This window comes from Convolutriloba macropyga, chromosome 2 (genome assembly GCF_964194025.1).
Source record: "Convolutriloba macropyga chromosome 2, txConMacr16.3, whole genome shotgun sequence".
Classification (NCBI taxonomy): Eukaryota; Metazoa; Xenacoelomorpha; order Acoela; family Convolutidae; genus Convolutriloba; species Convolutriloba macropyga.
Window position 1 is genome coordinate 64,870,139 of NC_134469.1, and position 18,540 is coordinate 64,888,678.

The following is an 18,540-nucleotide window of genomic DNA, read 5'->3' on the forward strand; positions in this document are numbered from 1 at the left end:
GTTTCAGGTAGAGTGTTTCCTGAACTGCTGCTGCCATGCCCTGATATTCTGCTTCTGATGAAGAAAGAGCAACTGTGGCCTGCTTCTTGACACCCCAGCTGAGTGCTGCGCCACGTCCGTTGAGCTTGAAGTAATAGCCCGTTGTTGATGTTCTGTCGTTCACGTCTCCAGGCCAGTCTGCATCACTTTCCCCCACTAAATCATAACTAGCCTCTTTTGTGTAAGTAAGTTTTAAACCTTTTGAACCTTGAAGATATCGCAGAAGTCGTTTTCCGCACATTCAGTGTTGATTGGTAGGTGCATTCATGTGTCTGGACAGAATGTTGACTGTGAACATGATGTCTGGCCTCGTCTGTTTGGCCAGATACAGAAGTGATCCAACCAAGCTTCTGTAGATCCTCTGGTCCACTTCATCGTCTCCGTTCTGTGCTGTCTGAAGTTTCAAATTCAAATCAGCTGGAGTTCTTGAGGGTTTGCATTGATCCAATTGAAACCGCTCAAGCATTGTTTCTATGTAGCGTTCTTGGTCGACTGTGACTTTGCCATCTTCTTGTCTGATTCTAGGGCCCAGAAACTAGTGTAGTCTCCCTCTGTCTTCCATGTGAAATGTTGCCTCAAGTGCCTTCTTGACATCGGAGATCACTGTCATACTTCTTGATGCTACTAAAATGTCGTCAACCCAGACCAAGATGAAGGTGTGCTCCTGTGCGTCTGATCTTGCGAGCAAGCAGTGATCGTTCCTGCTTCTGGTGAACCCCTGTCTCCGTAGGAAGTTTGCCAGCTCTTTGTACCAGTTGTTAGCAGCCTGTTTCAAACCATAAATTGATTTATTTAGTCGACATACTAACCTCTCCCCATCTGATCCGCGTTTTACAAACTCCTGTGGCTGTTCCAGATACACTTCTTCCTCGATTGGTGAGTGCAGGAAAGCAGTCTTGACATCAAATTGGTGCATCACATGGCCGTGCTTCGCTGATAGCTGAAGTCGAATCCTGGATGTCTCTGGCTTGCAGGTAGGCGCAAAAGTCTCAAAGTAGTTCAGTCATTCGACTTGTTTGAAGCCTTTCGCCACATAGCGCGCTTTGTATTTGTCCACTTGACCACTGGGTCCCAATTTCACTTTGTAGACCCATTTGCCCGGTATGACGTCCCTGTCTGTGGGTGGTCTCACTAGGTTCCAAGTCTCGTTGTCTTGGAGTGCCTTGAACTCGTCCTTCATTGCCCGGTGCCACTGGTCCCAATCGTCACCTTGCTTGGCTTTGTACTCTTTTGGGTTCCACATAGTCGCCCTCAGTCACAGCAAGATGGGTTCTGACTTCTCCAGAAAATTGCGGAACATTCCTTGCTCGTGTCCCTCGTCTGGGCTCTGCTCTGTCCGCGTGTTCCAGTGCATCTTCATTGAAGCTAACTGTCTCTAACTGTGAGAAGTCTTCTGTGTCACTGTCTTCCAGTGACTTTGAGTCTCTGTGACTCCCTCTTGTTGCAGTAGATCCTTCATCTAGTGCTGTTTCTCCAACATCCGAGGCTTCTTGTCTCAGTGTTGTTTCTTGAGTATTCACGCTCCCTGCGTCATGCCACTCCTCCTTTATTGCAGTAGATGTGTCCTGTTGTTCTCTGTTGTCATCGTCTTGATGACCATCATCTGGGTGCCAGATTCCCAGTTCCGACCCATCATCTAGTAGGTCAGCCGTTTCATTGTTGTCAGGGATTGAGCCCACTTCAGACTCCATGATGATCACATCTCGAACTGCCATCACCTTGCGTGTGTTGGGTATGTACACCAGGTATCTGTTTTCTCCTTTAGTGTAACCCACAAACTTTCCTTCCAGTGCCTTGGGTTCAAGTTTGCTGACTTCTCTGTCCCTCTTCCTCATGAAGACTGTGCAACCAAAAATAGATTTACTAATTGGAAGCTTAGGTTTTATACCTCTCATCAGCTCTGCTGGGCATTTTTCTTCTCGTCTCACAACCAAGTTTCTGATCCTTGCTACGTGAAGAATTGCTGCTCCCCACATCATCTTGGGAAGTCCTGAGTCAATGAGCAAACATCTTGCCATCTCCAGCAGTGTCCTGTTGCACCTCTCAGCTAACCCATTCTGTTGTGGCGTCTCTGGTATGGTCTTCTCCTGTAGAATGCCTGCATCTAAGCAGTACGTCTTGAACTGCTCTGAGAGAAACTCCTTCGCATTGTCTTGCCTCAGCTTCTTGGGCGTCCCCACACTGAGAACAAATTTCTTCAGGCTGGCCAATGCTTCACTCTTTGCCTTAAGCAATTCCACAAACACAAACTTCGGGTACTGGTCTGCAAACACTATGCAGAACCGGAACCGTGACAGTGACTCTACTCTGAAAGGTCCCATCACGTCTGTGAACACCCTCTCCAGCTTCTCTTCTGCTTGGGTCTCTGCCACTCTTGGTACTGGAGTCTTTGTGATCTTGGCCAATAAACACATTCCATACATCATCGAGTTCCCCCACTGTCCCTGGTGCATTCCTGACCACACCCGCTTGATTCAAATGACCCAATCGTCTGTGCCACTTCCTTGCACTGTCAAGTTTCACGCTGTTGGAACTCATCTTGAATTCTAGAACGCTGCAGGGTAAGTAAAACAAATTAATTTCTTGTGTTAGTTTTACCCGTGTTCCCTTCCGGAGTTTCATGCAGCTGTTTCCTCTCTCGAAAGTGAAGCTATGTCCCCACTCCGTGCATCTTGAGACTGATAGGAGGTTTGAAGAATAGTCCGGCACACACAGAACATTTTTGAGTTCGCATTGGAATTCCCCTTTGAGGGTATGCTGATCCTCACACAGCCTCTGCCCACCACTCTGGAAGCCTCTCCGTTGGAATTTCTGACCACTGATTGAATGGGCACAAAGTCCAGGAACGCATCGATGTTCGTCACTATGTGATCTGTACAACCACTGTCCACTAGCATGCCTGCTGTCTTCCACTGGGTAAGAGCTGCCCAGCATTCCTCGTCTGGTGTAGCCAATGCCACTCATGTTTGCCCCCATCTCTTTGTCTCTTGCATTCCCTGTCTAGGTGACCCTTCTCACCACGCTTGCTGCATTGTGCTGTTTCTTTCTTCCTGCAGTCCTTGGCAAAGTGTCCAGGGATCCCACACAAAGCAGTTTCCTTTCCTGGGTCCCTTCTTGAAGTCACGCTTCACTGCCAGTGCCACTGAACCACTTTGTCCCTTGTGTCTCTGCACCGTGCTCTCATGAAAGTTCTGCAGCCTTTTCCTCAACTCTGTGAAGTTCGTTGCCGGGTTGAAGCTTTCCTGTATAACAAAACTTTCATACCTCATTGGCAGACCATTTAGGACCAAGGCGTTGAAGAGGGTCTCTGAGACTGCTTTCCCTGCTTCTTGTAGCCTTGTGAGCAACTCCTGTCCTCTGATGAAGAAGCTATCCAAATCCTCAGAATCCTCGAGCTGCAGTCGAGCAAGCTGTGCCACTAAAGTCACCACTGTCGGCGTCTCCACACTCTGAAATCTCTCTTGCAAAAGCTTCCAAGCCTTTGCTCCATCTCCAATGCCATCATCTCCCACACAGTCATGTCTCATCAGCATGAGGGTTGCTGCATCTAGAGTCAGTGCCAGATGGCACCACACATTGTTCCGTTTCTCCTTGATGTCTGCAACTTCCTTCTCATATGCATCCTTCAGCACCTTGTGGTTCTTCTTCTCATCATTGGTTGCCCCATTGTCCAGTGGCGCAGGCTCATTGGGTTGCTCCTCTGTCCCCAGTAGTGATTTGTAGAGTCCCTTCGTTTGCATCATCGCCACAAATCTTGTGCTCCAGATTGGAAAGTCCTGTGCCTTTCCTGTGTAGGTCAGCAGCTTCCCTGTCTGTTGATCCATTGGAGTTTGAGCAGGCAAAACAGTTGTGAAACGAAAAGCTACTAAGCAGAAAAGGATTATGACTGTCAACAACAAATTAGTTTTGTTTTGGAAATTAATTTTATGACTTAGAAAATTGCTGGGCCCATAACCTGTTGGGTTATGGACTTTCGCAAGCGGAATAAAAAGAGTTTTTAACTAAGTAAAAGAATTAATTTCTCAAAAATGAGAGAAAAACAAAATGATATTTTACAGTAGAATTTAGAGATTTACAGGAGAGATCTGATTATTAGATCAAGATGGTGATTTGAATTTGATGATGAAAAAGGACTCAAATCAGCTGTATATATACCCATTTTCATTGTGAAAAAGTCAAGATACAAAACTAATCTTAGCACCCTGATTTATAGTGGGGGTCGCAAAGGTTACCCAATATGGTTTGCTTCTGCAAATCAGTCGCAAAGGGAACCATAAATGGAATGCATTTGCACTTTTCTAAGAATTCATTCACACTTCCGGAAATATCATCATCATTTAATACATGCTGGGAAGATTTTACATCAATTAATCTAACTCTAATAATAGTTTTCTAGATTCACCAATTTGAACCGAATATTGATTCTAAGCACCATTTCTTGACGATTCATTTATACAATTTCTTTGATCGAAGTCATATTGCTTGTCTTTCTAATCTGGTACGTCAAACTATCTTTCTAATTCTCACTAAGTTTAAGACTATAGTTTGATCGACATTCTAACATAGCATAAGGCTTTAGATTTACCTTCGAAAAGCTTTGCTGCTGTGAAGAACATCTTCACTACATTCTGGTTAGCTGTGCCCGATCTATCCAATTTGTCCGCAGCTGAAAAGAGTGAAACTGCCTGCGCTTCAACTTTGCTCTCCGCGATCACTTCGTTGCTGTTAATAGTTCCAAAATGTTTATAAGAAAAAAACGTAATTTAAACGAAGACCATTCCTGGTTTCTGCTAAACCAGATATAAAAAAAGCATTCTCCAAATTCTGCAGGCACAAGCACACGCCGACTGTCTTAGTTTTTACTTGGTCGTGAACAGTGTTCTTATGGATAGGGAAAATGGTTTGATTTAATTATTATCATAAAAACAGCTGATTGTATGACTGCGCACACAAATCTAGAGCCGAGAACCATTGTTTGAGTAAACCCGAATTACAACTTCAAAACAATCTCTCATTAATTTCAATTGCACGCGTGATTGCCGATCACTACTTCAATTACTCGATTGAGAGACCAAAAACTTGCTAAAGAAAATTTCGCCACGTTTCCCCGTATATGTGAAAGTCGCACGCAAACTGCCACGTACAGGGGGTTAGCTCGTTATAGCATGTGCTCAAAACTCCTAAAGATATTTGGATAGTCATTTTTTCAACCGATATTTAATTCCATTTAAACGACCCGGAAGACAGCTAACCGCATGACAAGTTCAAAAGAAATCATTTCGTCTACATGATAGTACAATATGTTTGCACCAAAAATTCAAAATGTTTTAATTCTTTATCGTAGTCGTTCTGAAGTGATAATGAAAGCGTTAAAGGCTCATTGAAAACCGTAGTAAGCTTAAAAACGGGAGGTCCATTAAGACTAACTTCCTTCGGTGCAAGACAAAGGCTCCTATATGTGCTATATCTTGCTAGGATGAGTCCCTCCGCCAGAGACAGGATAATAGAAACTATTGCAGGACTTAAAATGTTGTTCTACTACATATTCGAATGTCGAGGGACAAGTCACGGTTAATTTTGTGTTCCACTGCCACTTTAATTTTGTCGATGAAATTGTTCAAGAGCTTGAACACTGAACTGCGCATGTTCCTTTCTCTAGATTTTACCACAAAGCTAAGGCCAGAAAATGGTTAAATTCTCTGAACAAAAATCAGTAAAAATCTGTTGGATCGAGAAATTCGATTTCTCAAACTTGACCTCATAACGCTCGATCAATGAAGAAAACAAAAAAAATAAGCATCATTACATCATTAGAAGCTCAACTAGTTGATTGATGGAAATCTGAATCAAAAGCAATCAAGATAAAAATTTCTTACATCAAAAAGTCTGCCCAACAGACTACTCTTATCTAAGTGCTCCGCAAGAAGAAACGATTGGAGGCAGACCGGCTGTTTTAATTGCTTCATTAGAAAAAGAAAGTTTCTTCTTTCAATATATAATTTCTTCTTATTGCTAATTATCACTCACCAGTACCAATCATAAAAGAATTTGTAAGCGATATGACTATTCAAATGCATGAGAATTTAAATGCATGCTCTTTGACAAAATGTTCATTTTTGGAGATTTAGATATATAAATGTCGTCCTCAAGCAATGTCAAAGCATCTGCTGGCATATGAGACCATGCCTTAGAAATTCTCATAATAAACGGTTAAGAAACGAAAGCCATCGAAATGTCAAAACTTACGGACCACCGAAGTTTGGTCCCAGGCCAAAGCCCGAGAAAAGAAAATTGATGTACTCCAAAGAAACCTCCTCTGAACACTCCTATCAATACGCCTGATGGAACGTGCGACAAATGAAGACTTCTATAGAAAGCTCAACACACAACCCTGGTCCGAACTCATTGCTAAAAGAAGACTACGATTCTTCGGGCACCTAGCTAGATTAACTCCAGAAAAGCCCTTGCGCAGATCACTCCTCCAAACCTCGACATAAAGGAGTAGAAACATCGGCGGCAACCGAATCAACTGGAGAAAAAAATGGCTAACGACCTTGCACCACACATCAATATAGACGACGACAACACATAAGGACCCGTGAAGGAACGAACTATAAACTTTTAGTAACACTCAGAACGATGCCTTCGGGCGATTTGTAAATTTATGACGATGATGGTATGGTCAAAGGAACATGAAAATGCAAAATCAGCCTTTAAAAATGTGCTTCCAAACGAGTTCAAATAATTCAATGAACACCATGCAGCTCTATCAAGAAAAGCTGTCAGGTTTTCGATGAAGAAATCAAAAAGACGAAAAGATTGAAACGAACGCAGCAAAATTATTACAAAAAAGAGAAGTCTATATTTGTGTTAAATTACTTAATAATTCGTTATTTCCAGAACAAAAAACGAAAAATACATTATATAGTGGTGCACGAAGTAGTCAACCCTGAAAAAATCAAACATACCCGGCAGATTGCCGGAAAATAGCCGCCGTTGATTCCAATAAGCATGATTGGGATTGAACGAATAGAATATATTGAAAAAAAAAAGATTTTTGTACAAAAATATTTTTTAAGTCCGATTTATTTTGATGGCATTTCGTAGTTGAACATACTTCTGTTTCTTAGAGAGAGGCTACAGGGGCTACTATCAACACCAATAAGCATTAGAGGTGGTAACTAAGACTTATAGGAACGACGTTCAAACAGCGGGCATCTAAAATTGGGCTTTATGGGTTTATCCCGTCTCTATTTCTGACTTCAATTTTTTATACCGACTCTGTTCATTTTGAATTGCTTTGCTTAGCAACTGATGTTCAAATTCACTTTTAGCAGAATGAGAGAAGAGAGAAACTAGCCTAGAGAAGTCAAAAAGATTTCACGCAAAATGTCGAAAAAGCGGCAAAATGGTAAAGCGAAAAAAAGTTTGACGAAGTAAAATAAAAATACGAGCGCAATAATAGCCGGCTGAGAAGATGAGGGCGGCTATTAAAGAGGAACTGAATGGAAGCTCCCCAAGTTAAGCTGTACAGCTAACCTCTGAGTTTTTCAATATTTTGAAATAGAATCGGTTTTGAAAGCCCTTTGTTGATATTTAAAATGCAAATTAATCATGCGCCAATGCAATGGCTTCTTTCAATCGGCTATCAGACAACGCTGTCGTACCATTGATGTCCAAGACATCAATGATCACTTCTATTGATGTCATTCCTTGCAATTTTTCAGTAAGAAAGAAATCTTGTTATGTAAGGAGCCAGTCAAGCAAAACATTTCATTTACGGAAATTATGAACTTGTCAAGCCCTTGAAAAAAAAATCGAACCATAACTCAGAGGTCCTATCAAATTACCGGTCAGTAACAAAGCTTCAATTAAATTTTAAATTCAAAGAAAAAACTTTATATGTACATTGGACACATTAGTTGGAATTGAATCTTTAATCGAGTAAATATTCGAGCGCCTATAGGATCTCCTTTTTCTCTTAAAACAGCTCTGCTGAGAGACTCAAATGACCTCTTATCTTTTTTAGACGACAACAAGTGAGTAACTAACAATGGACCTGGCCTGTCATCTGCTTTTGATGTTATTTATCATGATTTTTTTCTCTTTTCCTTCCAAATATCCAGGAAAACGATCAAATGTTTTAGGCCTCTTTGCAGATTATTTAACCAACCTCTCAGAATATTCTCCTTTATGGGATCTTAATAGAACAAAAATGTAGACAGGAGTTCCTCAGGGATCAGTTCTGGAACCATTTTTTTTTCTTGGGGCAAAGTGCCTTTCGAAGATAAATTCATTCAACTGGACTTAACTATCATTTCTATGCTGATGATACCCACCTTTAATTCTTATTTGATTTTTTGATTTCGCAAAGCAAATTCAATTTGATTGTAAGCAGCGTAGAAACCATGCTTGCAGTTGCAAAATTGAAACTCTGGAAATTTTAAATGTGACCATTCTAACCAGTTTCGGTACAATTCAAGTTTGTTTTTGAAAATCTTCCACGTGCAACCCAGTGCCGTAGGTTGTAGATTAACATTGTTGCTTTTGATATGATTAAAATTATATATGTATGGGTGACTTTCTATAACTTCATTGGCGAGTTGCTGTAACCGCTTGGCAAGCGCCCAAAACTCAGTTTTACAGAGTAAGTAATGACGGAACAATGTCCAGTTCAATCGCTTGAGATTTCGCTATTAGTAAACCTGTCCTGTCAGACAATTTTAAGAACTGCCAGCGCAGTACGTCGAATTTCAAAGAGCTGGTCTCTTTGCCATGTCATTTTACAAGTATGGATTAAATTATTTTTTATCTATTATTTATCACTTCGACATTTGAACTGACCAAGGACAACCAAAGGGAGAATCGCTGCGCAGTTGAACATTAAAGATCTCAATCACATGGTTAATTAAAAAGGTTCACATGAATTCCAGTAATGGCTGGCTGAAGTTTTTCAGTTGTTAGGCTCTCGTCTATCAGGGAAAGACGAGGTTTCTGGGTTGGTTCAACATAGGAACGATAATTTAGTTTAAAATGCTTTGGTAAAACATGACAAGGCATTCCGTGGGAATATTTTAGCAAGGAATTTTGGCTTTGGTGCAACTTGCTGATATATGATTCATTTGTCAATGTTAGTTCAGCATGTCAACAAGAACCATCTGTGTTTTGAACCTAAGTGCCGTCAAAGAGTTAATGAGCTTTCTCATTAGGATGCTGCTCTGTAACGAGCCATATTTGACGGCGTAAAAAAAATGCGGGAGCATGTTTCTAGTTATTATCAAACACAGAAAGCAGGGTTAGCAGGGAGACTGTGGCACTATCATCAGGTTTTTTCTATTAATGTTTAAGCTAATAATATAATTTCCTCTTATTGCTAATTATTGCTCATCAGTAACAAAAAAAATTGTAAGTGATATGAACTCAAATGGATGAGAATTCCAAGCTCTTTGACAAGATTTTCATTTTTGGAGATATAGATACATCAATGTCGAAGGAAAATTACTCCAAACACCCGTATCAATACGCCTGATGGACTGTGAGAAATAAAGAATTATAGAAAGCTTAACACAAAACCCTGGTCCGAACAAAATAATTAAAGAAGACTACAATTCTTCGGGCAACTAGCTAGACTAACTCAATACACACGTGCGCAGATGACTCCTGCAAACCTTGACAAAGGGGGGGGGTGGAACCATCAAATCACCTGAAGAAAGAAAATGGCTAACTGCCTTGCACCACACAACATCAACATAGACGACGAGAACATCTGGGTACCCGTGAAGGAACGAACTATAAACTTTCAGTAACACAGTGAGAACGATGCCCTCAAGCGATTTGTTAATTTAAGATAATGATCTGGTCACAGGAACTTGAAAATGCAAAATCAGCCTTAAGAATGTGCTTCAAAACAAGTTCAAAAAATAAATGAAACCATACAGCTCCATCAAGAAAAGCTGTCAGATCTTCGATGAAAAAATCAAAAAGATGAAAAGATTGAAAGTGAAGAAGTTAAAGTGTACACAAAAAGTCAGCTTTGCAAAAGGAGTCTATATTAGGGTTCAATTACTTAGTAAGCAGTTACTCTCAAAAACAAAACAAATACCTTAAATAGGGGTGCTCGAACCAAGCTACAAGTCGTCAACCCTGAAAAAAAATGCAAAGAGGAACTTATGGGAAGCTCCCAAAGCTAAGCTGTACAGCTAGCCTCTGAGTTTTTCAACAATTTGAAACAGAAAGGGTTTTGAAAGCCCTTAGTTGATATTTCAAATGCAAAACATTCATGCTCCACTGGAATGGCGTCTTTCAATCGGCTATCAGACAACGATGTCGTAAGATTGATATCCAAGACATCAATGGCCACTTCTATTGATGTCATTCCTTGTGATTTTTCAGTAAGGGAGAAACCGTGTTAAGGAGCCAGTAAAGCAAAACATTTCGTTTACCAAAATTATGAACTTGTCAAGCCTTTGTTAAAAAATCAAACCATAACTCAGAGGTTCAATCAAATTACCGGTCAGTAACAAGGCTGCATTTTATTTCTAAATTAATAGAAAAAGCTTTATACGTACAACGGACGCATTAGCTGGAATTGAATTCTTAATTGAGTAAAAACTCGAGCAATTATAGGATCTCCTCTTTCTCTTAAAACAGCTCTGCTCAGAGACTCAAATGACCTCTTATCTTCTTTAGACGACAAAAAGTGAGTTGGACCTGGCCTGTCGTCTGCCTGTTCACAATGGACCCGGCCTGTCATCTGCTTTTGATGCTATTGATCATGATTTTTCTCTCTTTATTCCAAATATCTAGGAATACGATCAACTGTTTTAGGCCTTTTACAGATTATTTGACCGACCTCTCAGAAAATTTCTTTCAATTTCCCTAAGAAATCTTGTTAGGCAGCCAGTAAAGCAAAACATTTCGTTTGCCAAAATTATGAACATGTCAAGCCTTTGTTAAAAAAAAATCAACCATAACTCAGAGGTTCAATCAAATTACCGGTCAGTAACAAGGCTTCATTTTAATTCTAAATTAATAGAAAAAGCATTATATGTACAACGGACGCATTAGCTGAAATTGAATTCTTAATTGAGTAAAATTCGAAAACCTATAGGATCGCCTCTTTCTCCTAAGACAGCTCTGCTCAGAGACTCAAATGACCTCTTATCTTTTTTTGACGACAATAAGTGAGTTGCACCAGGCCTGTCATCTGCCTGTTCACAATGGAACTGGCCTGTCATCTGCTCTTGATGTTATTGATCATGATTTTTTCTCTCTTTTCATTCCAAATATTTAGGAATACGATCAAGTGTTTTAGGCCTCTTTGCAGATTATCTGACCGACCTCTCTGAAAATTTCCTTTAATTTCCCTAAGAAATCTTGTTAGGGAGCCAGTAAAGCAAAACATTTCGTTTACCAAAATTATGAACTTGTCAAGCCTTTGTTAAAAAATCAAACCATAACTCAGAGGTTCAATCAAATTACCGGTCAGTAGCAAGGCTGCATTTCATTTCTAAATTAATAGAAAAAGCTTTACACGTACAACGGACGCATTCGCTGGAATTGAATTCTTAATTGAGTGAAAATTCGAGCACCTATAGGATCTCCTCTTTCTCTTAAAACAGCTCTGCTAAGAAACTCAAATGACCTCTTATCTTTTTTAGACGACAAAAAGTGAGTTGGACCTGGCCTGTCATCTGCCTGTTCGCAATGGACCTGGCCTGTCATCTGCTTTTGATGTTATTGATCATGATTTTTTCTCTCTTTTCATTCCAAATATCTAGGAATACGATCAACTGTTTTAGGCCTCTTTGCAGATTATTTGACCGACCTCTCAGAAAATTTCCATTAATTTCCCTAAGAAATCTTGTAAGGGAGCCAGTAAAGCAAAACATTTCGTTTACCAAAATTATGAACTTGTCAAGCCTTTGTTAAATAAAATCAAACCATAACTCAGAGGTTCAATCAAATTACCGGTCAGTAACAAGGCTGCATTTTATTTCTAAATTTTTGGAAAAAGCTTTATACGTAAAACAGACGCATTAGCTGGAATTGAATTCTTAATTGAGTAAATATTCGAGCGCCTATAGGATCTCCTCTTTCTCCTAAAACAGCTCTGCTCAGAGACTCAAATGACCTCATCTTTTTTTAGACGATAATAAGTGAGTTGGACCTGGTCTGTCATCTGCCTGTTCACAATGGACCCGGTCTGTCATCTGCTTTTGATGCTATTGATCATGATTTTTCTCTTTTTATTCCAAATACCTAGGAATACGATCAAGTGTTTTAGGCCTCTTTGCAGATTATCTGACCGACCTCTCAGAAAATTTCCTTTAATTTCCCTAAGAAATCTTGTTAGGGAGCCAGTAAAGCAAAACATTTCGTTTACCAAAATTATGAACTTGTCAAGCCTTTGTTAAAAAATCAAACCGTAACTCAGAGGTTCAATCAAATTACCGGTCAGTAACAAGGCTGCATTTTATTTCTAAATTAATAGAAAAAAGCTTTATACGTACAACGGACGCATTAGCTGGAATTGAATTCTTAAATGAGTGAAAATTCGAGCACCTATAGGATCTCCTCTTTCTCTTAAAACAGCTCTGCTCAGAAACTCAAATGACCTCTTATCTTTTTTTGACGACAATAAGTGAGTTGGACCTGGCCTGTCATCTGCCTGTTCACAATGGAACTGGCCTGTCATCTGCTTTTGATGTTATTGATCATGATTTTTTCTCTCTTTTCATTCCAAATATGTAGGAATACGATCAAGTGTTTTAGGCCTCTTTGCAGATTATCTGACCGACCTCTCAGAAAATTTCCTTTAATTTCCCTAAGAAATCTTGTTAGGGAGCCAGTAAAGCAAAACATTTCGTTTACCAAAATTATGAACTTGTCAAGCCTTTGTTAAAAAATCAAACGGTAACTCAGAGGTTCAATCAAATTACCGGTCAGTAACAATGCTGCATTTTATTTCTAAATTAATAGAAAAAGCTTTATACGTACAACGGACGCATTAGCTGGAATTGAATTCTTAATTGAGTGAAAATTCGAGCACCTATAGGATCTCCTCTTTCGCTTTAAACAGCTCTGCTCAGAAACTCAAATGACCTCTTATCTTTTTTAGACGACAATAAGTGAGTTGGACCTGGTCTGTCATCCGCCTGTTCGCAATGGACCTGGCCTGTCATCTGCTTTTGATGTTATTGATCATGATTTTTTCTCTTTTCATTCCAAATATCTAGGAATACGATCAACTGTTTTAGGCCTCTTTGCAGATTATCTGACCGACCTCTCAGAAAATTTCCTTTAATTTCCCTAAGAAATCTTGTTAGGGAGCCAGTAAAGCAAAACATTTCGTTTACCAAAATTATGAACTTGTCAAGCCTTTGTTAAAAAATCAAACGGTAACTCAGAGGTTCAATCAAATTACCGGTCAGTAACAATGCTGCATTTTATTTCTAAATTAATAGAAAAAGCTTTATACGTACAACGGACGCATTAGCTGGAATTGAATTCTTAATTGAGTGAAAATTCGAGCACCTATAGGATCTCCTCTTTCGCTTTAAACAGCTCTGCTCAGAAACTCAAATGACCTCTTATCTTTTTTAGACGACAATAAGTGAGTTGGACCTGGTCTGTCATCCGCCTGTTCGCAATGGACCTGGCCTGTCATCTGCTTTTGATGTTATTGATCATGATTTTTTCTCTTTTCATTCCAAATATCTAGGAATACGATCAACTGTTTTAGGCCTCTTTGCAGATTATTTGACCGACCTCTCAGAAAATTTCCTTTAATTTCCCTAAGAAATCTTGTTAGGGAGCCAGTAAAGCAAAACATTTCGTTTACCAAAATTATGAACTTGTCAAGCAATTGTTAAAAAATCAAACCGTAACTCAGAGGTTCAATCAAATTACCGGTCAGTAAATATGCTGCATTTTATTTCTAAATTAATAGAAAAAGCTTTATACGTACAACGGACGCATTAGCTGGAATTGAATTCTTAATCTTAATTGAGTGAAAACTCGAGCACCTATAGGATCTCCTCTTTCTCTTTAAACAGCTCTGCTCAGAAACTCAAATGACCTCTTATCTTTTTTAGACGACAATAAGTGAGTTGGACCTGGTCTGTCATCTGCCTGTTCGCAATGGACCTGGCCTGTCATCTGCTTTTGATGTTATTGATCATGATTTTTTCTCTCTTTTCATTCCAAATATCTAGGAATACGATCAACTGTTTTAGGCCTCTTTGCAGATTATTTGACCGACCTCTCAGAAAATTTCCTTTAATTTCCCTAAGAAATCTTGTTAGGGAGCCAGTAAAGCAAAACATTTCGTTTACCAAAATTATGAACTTGTCAAGCCTTTGTTAAAAAATCAAACCGTAACTCAGAGGTTCAATCAAATTACCGGTCAGTAAATATGCTGCATTTTATTTCTAAATTAATAGAAAAAGCTTTATACGTACAACGGACTCATTAGCTGGAATTGAATTCTTAATTGAGTGAAAATTCGAGCACCTATAGGATCTCCTCTTTCTCTTTAAACAGCTCTGCTCAGAAACTCAAATGACCTCTTATCTTTTTTAGACGACAATAAGTGAGTTGGACCTGGTCTGTCATCTGCCTGTTCGCAATGGACCTGGCCTGTCATCTGCTTTTGATGTTATTGATCATGATTTTTTCTCTCTTTTCATTCCAAATATCTAGGAATACGATCAAGTGTTTTAGGCCTCTTTGCAGATTATCTGACCGACCTCTCAGAAAATTTCCTTTAATTTCCCTAAGAAATCTTGTTAGGGAGCCAGTAAAGCAAAACATTTCGTTTACCAAAATTATGAACTTGTCAAGCCTTTGTTAAAAAATCAAACCATAACTCAGAGGTTCAATCAAATTACCGGTCAGTAACAATGCTGCATTTTATTTCTAAATTAATAGAAAAAGCTTTATACGTACAACGGACGCATTAGCTGGAATTGAATTCTTAATTGAGTGAAAATTCGAGCACCTATAGGATCTCCGCTTTCGCTTTAAACAGCTCTGCTCAGAAACTCAAATGACCTCTTATCTTTTTTAGACGACAATAAGTGAGTTGGACCTGGTCTGTCATCCGCCTGTTCGCAATGGACCTGGCCTGTCATCTGCTTTTGATGTTATTGATCATGATTTTTTCTCTTTTCATTCCAAATATCTAGGAATACGATCAACTGTTTTAGGCCTCTTTGCAGATTATTTGACCGACCTCTCAGAAAATTTCCTTTAATTTCCCTAAGAAATCTTGTTAGGGAGCCAGTAAAGCAAAACATTTCGTTTACCAAAATTATGAACTTGTCAAGCCTTTGTTAAAAAATCAAACCGTAACTCAGAGGTTCAATCAAATTACCGGTCAGTAAATATGCTGCATTTTATTTCTAAATTAATAGAAAAAGCTTTATACGTACAACGGACTCATTAGCTGGAATTGAATTCTTAATTGAGTGAAAATTCGAGCACCTATAGGATCTCCTCTTTCTCTTTAAACATCTCTGCTCAGAAACTCAAATGACCTCTTATCTTTTTTAGACGACAAAAAGTGAGTTGGACCTGGCCTGTCATCTGCCTGTTCGCAATGGACCTGGCCTGTCATCTGCTTTTGATGTTATTGATCATGATTTTTTCTCTCTTTTCATTCCAAATATCTAGGAATACGATCAACTGTTTTAGGCCTCTTTGCAGATTATTTGACCGACCTCTCAGAAAATTTCCATTAATTTCCCTAAGAAATCTTGTAAGGGAGCCAGTAAAGCAAAACATTTCGTTTACCAAAATTATGAACTTGTCAAGCCTTTGTTAAAAAAATCAAACCATAACTCAGAGCTTCAATCAAATAACCGGTCAGTAACAAGGCTGCATTTTATTTCTAAATTTTTGGAAAAACCTTTATACGTAAAACGGACGCATTAGCTGGAATTGAATTCTTAATTGAATAAATATTCGAGCGCCTATAGGATCTCCTCTTTCTCTTAAAACAGCTCTGCTCAGAAACTCAAATGACCTCTTATCTTTTTTAGACGACAAAAAGTGAGTTGGACCTGGCCTGTCATCCGCCTGTTCGCAATGGACCTGGCCTGTCATCTGCTTTTGATGTTATTGATCATGATTTTTTCTCTCTTTTCATTCCAAATATCTAGGAATACGATCAACTGTTTTAGGCCTCTTTGCAGATTATTTGACCGACCTCTCAGAAAATTTCCATTAATTTCCCTAAGAAATCTTGTAAGGGAGCCAGTAAAGCAAAACATTTCGTTTACCAAAATTATGAACTTGTCAAGCCTTTGTTAAATAAAATCAAACCATAACTCAGAGGTTCAATCAAATTACCGGTCAGTAACAAGGCTGCATTTTATTTCTAAATTTTTGGAAAAGGCTTTATACGTAAAACGGACGCATTAGCTGGAATTGAATTCTTAATTGAGTAAATATTCGAGCGCCTATAGGATCTCCTCTTTCTCCTAAAACAGCTCTGCTCAGAGACTCAAATGACCTCATCTTTTTTTAGACGATAATAAGTGAGTTGGACCTGGTCTGTCATCTGCCTGTTCACAATGGACCCGGTCTGTCATCTGCTTTTGATGCTATTGATCATGATTTTTCTCTTTTTATTCCAAATATCTAGGAATACGATCAAGTGTTTTAGGCCTCTTTGCAGATTATCTGACCGACCTCTCAGAAAATTTCCTTTAATTTCCCTAAGAAATCTTGTTAGGGAGCCAGTAAAGCAAAACATTTCGTTTACCAAAATTATGAACTTGTCAAGCCTTTGTTAAAAAATCAAACCGTAACTCAGAGGTTCAATCAAATTACCGGTCAGTAACAAGGCTGCATTTTATTTCTAAATTAATAGAAAAAAGCTTTATACGTACAACGGACGCATTAGCTGGAATTGAATTCTTAAATGAGTGAAAATTCGAGCACCTATAGGATCTCCTCTTTCTCTTAAAACAGCTCTGCTCAGAAACTCAAATGACCTCTTATCTTTTTTTGACGACAATAAGTGAGTTGGACCTGGCCTGTCATCTGCCTGTTCACAATGGACCTGGCCTGTCATCTGCTTTTGATGTTATTGATCATGATTTTTTCTCTTTTCATTCCAAATATCTAGGAATACGATCAACTGTTTTAGGCCTCTTTGCAGATTATTTGACCGACCTCTCAGAAAATTTCCTTTAATTTCCCTAAGAAATCTTGTTAGGGAGCCAGTAAAGCAAAACATTTCGTTTACCAAAATTATGAACTTGTCAAGCCTTTGTTAAAAAATCAAACCGTAACTCAGAGGTTCAATCAAATTACCGGTCAGTAAATATGCTGCATTTTATTTCTAAATTAATAGAAAAAGCTTTATACGTACAACGGACGCATTAGCTGGAATTGAATTCTTAATCTTAATTGAGTGAAAACTCGAGCACCTATAGGATCTCCTCTTTCTCTTTAAACAGCTCTGCTCAGAAACTCAAATGACCTCTTATCTTTTTTAGACGACAATAAGTGAGTTGGACCTGGTCTGTCATCTGCCTGTTCGCAATGGACCTGGCCTGTCATCTGCTTTTGATGTTATTGATCATGATTTTTTCTCTCTTTTCATTCCAAATATCTAGGAATACGATCAACTGTTTTAGGCCTCTTTGCAGATTATATGACCGACCTCTCAGAAAATTTCCTTTACTTTCCCTAAGAAATCTTGTTAGGGAGCCAGTAAAGCAAAACATTTCGTTTACCAAAATTATGAACTTGTCAAGCCTTTGTTAAAAAAATCAAACCATAACTCAGAGCTTCAATCAAATAACCGGTCAGTAACAAGGCTGCATTTTATTTCTAAATTTTTGGAAAAAGCTTTATACGTAAAACGGACGCATTAGGTGGAATTGAATTGTTAATTGAGTAAACATTCGAGCGCCTATAGGATCTCCTCTTTCTCCTAAAACAGCTCTGCTCAGAGACTCAAATGACCTCATCTTTTTTTAGACGATAATAAGTGAGTTGGACCTGGCCTGTCATCTGCCTGTTCACAATGGACCTGGCCTGTCATCTGCTTTTGATGTTATTGATCATGATTTTTTCTCTTTTCATTCCAAATATCTAGGAATACGATCAACTGTTTTAGGCCTCTTTGCAGATTATTTGACCGACCTCTCAGAAAATTTCCTTTAATTTCCCTAAGAAATCTTGTTAGGGAGCCAGTAAAGCAAAACATTTCGTTTACCAAAATTATGAACTTGTCAAGCCTTTGTTAAAAAAATCAAACCATAACTCAGAGCTTCAATCAAATAACCGGTCAGTAACAAGGCTGCGTTTTATTTCTAAATTTTTGGAAAAAGCTTTATACGTAAAACGGACGCATTAGCTGGAATTGAATTCTTAATTGAGTAAATATTCGAGCGCCTATAGGATCTCCTCTTTCTCCTAAAACAGCTCTGCTCAGAGACTCAAATGACCCCATCTTTTTTTAGACGATAATAAGTGAGTTGGACC

At 38.9% G+C, this 18,540-nt stretch overlaps 1 protein-coding gene across 2 annotated transcripts in view; it reads right to left on the minus strand.

Annotated features, from left to right (window-relative positions):
* LOC142334608 (vacuolar protein sorting-associated protein VTA1 homolog) overlaps positions 1–18,540 on the minus strand; it is a 102,142-nt gene that overhangs the window by 5,363 nt on the left and 78,239 nt on the right. For both annotated transcript variants that reach the window (XM_075382776.1, XM_075382778.1), the window contains exon 3: positions 4,625–4,761. In XM_075382776.1, coding sequence (XP_075238891.1) covers positions 4,625–4,761 — 137 coding nt within the window. The remainder of the gene's footprint in view (positions 1–4,624; positions 4,762–18,540) is intronic.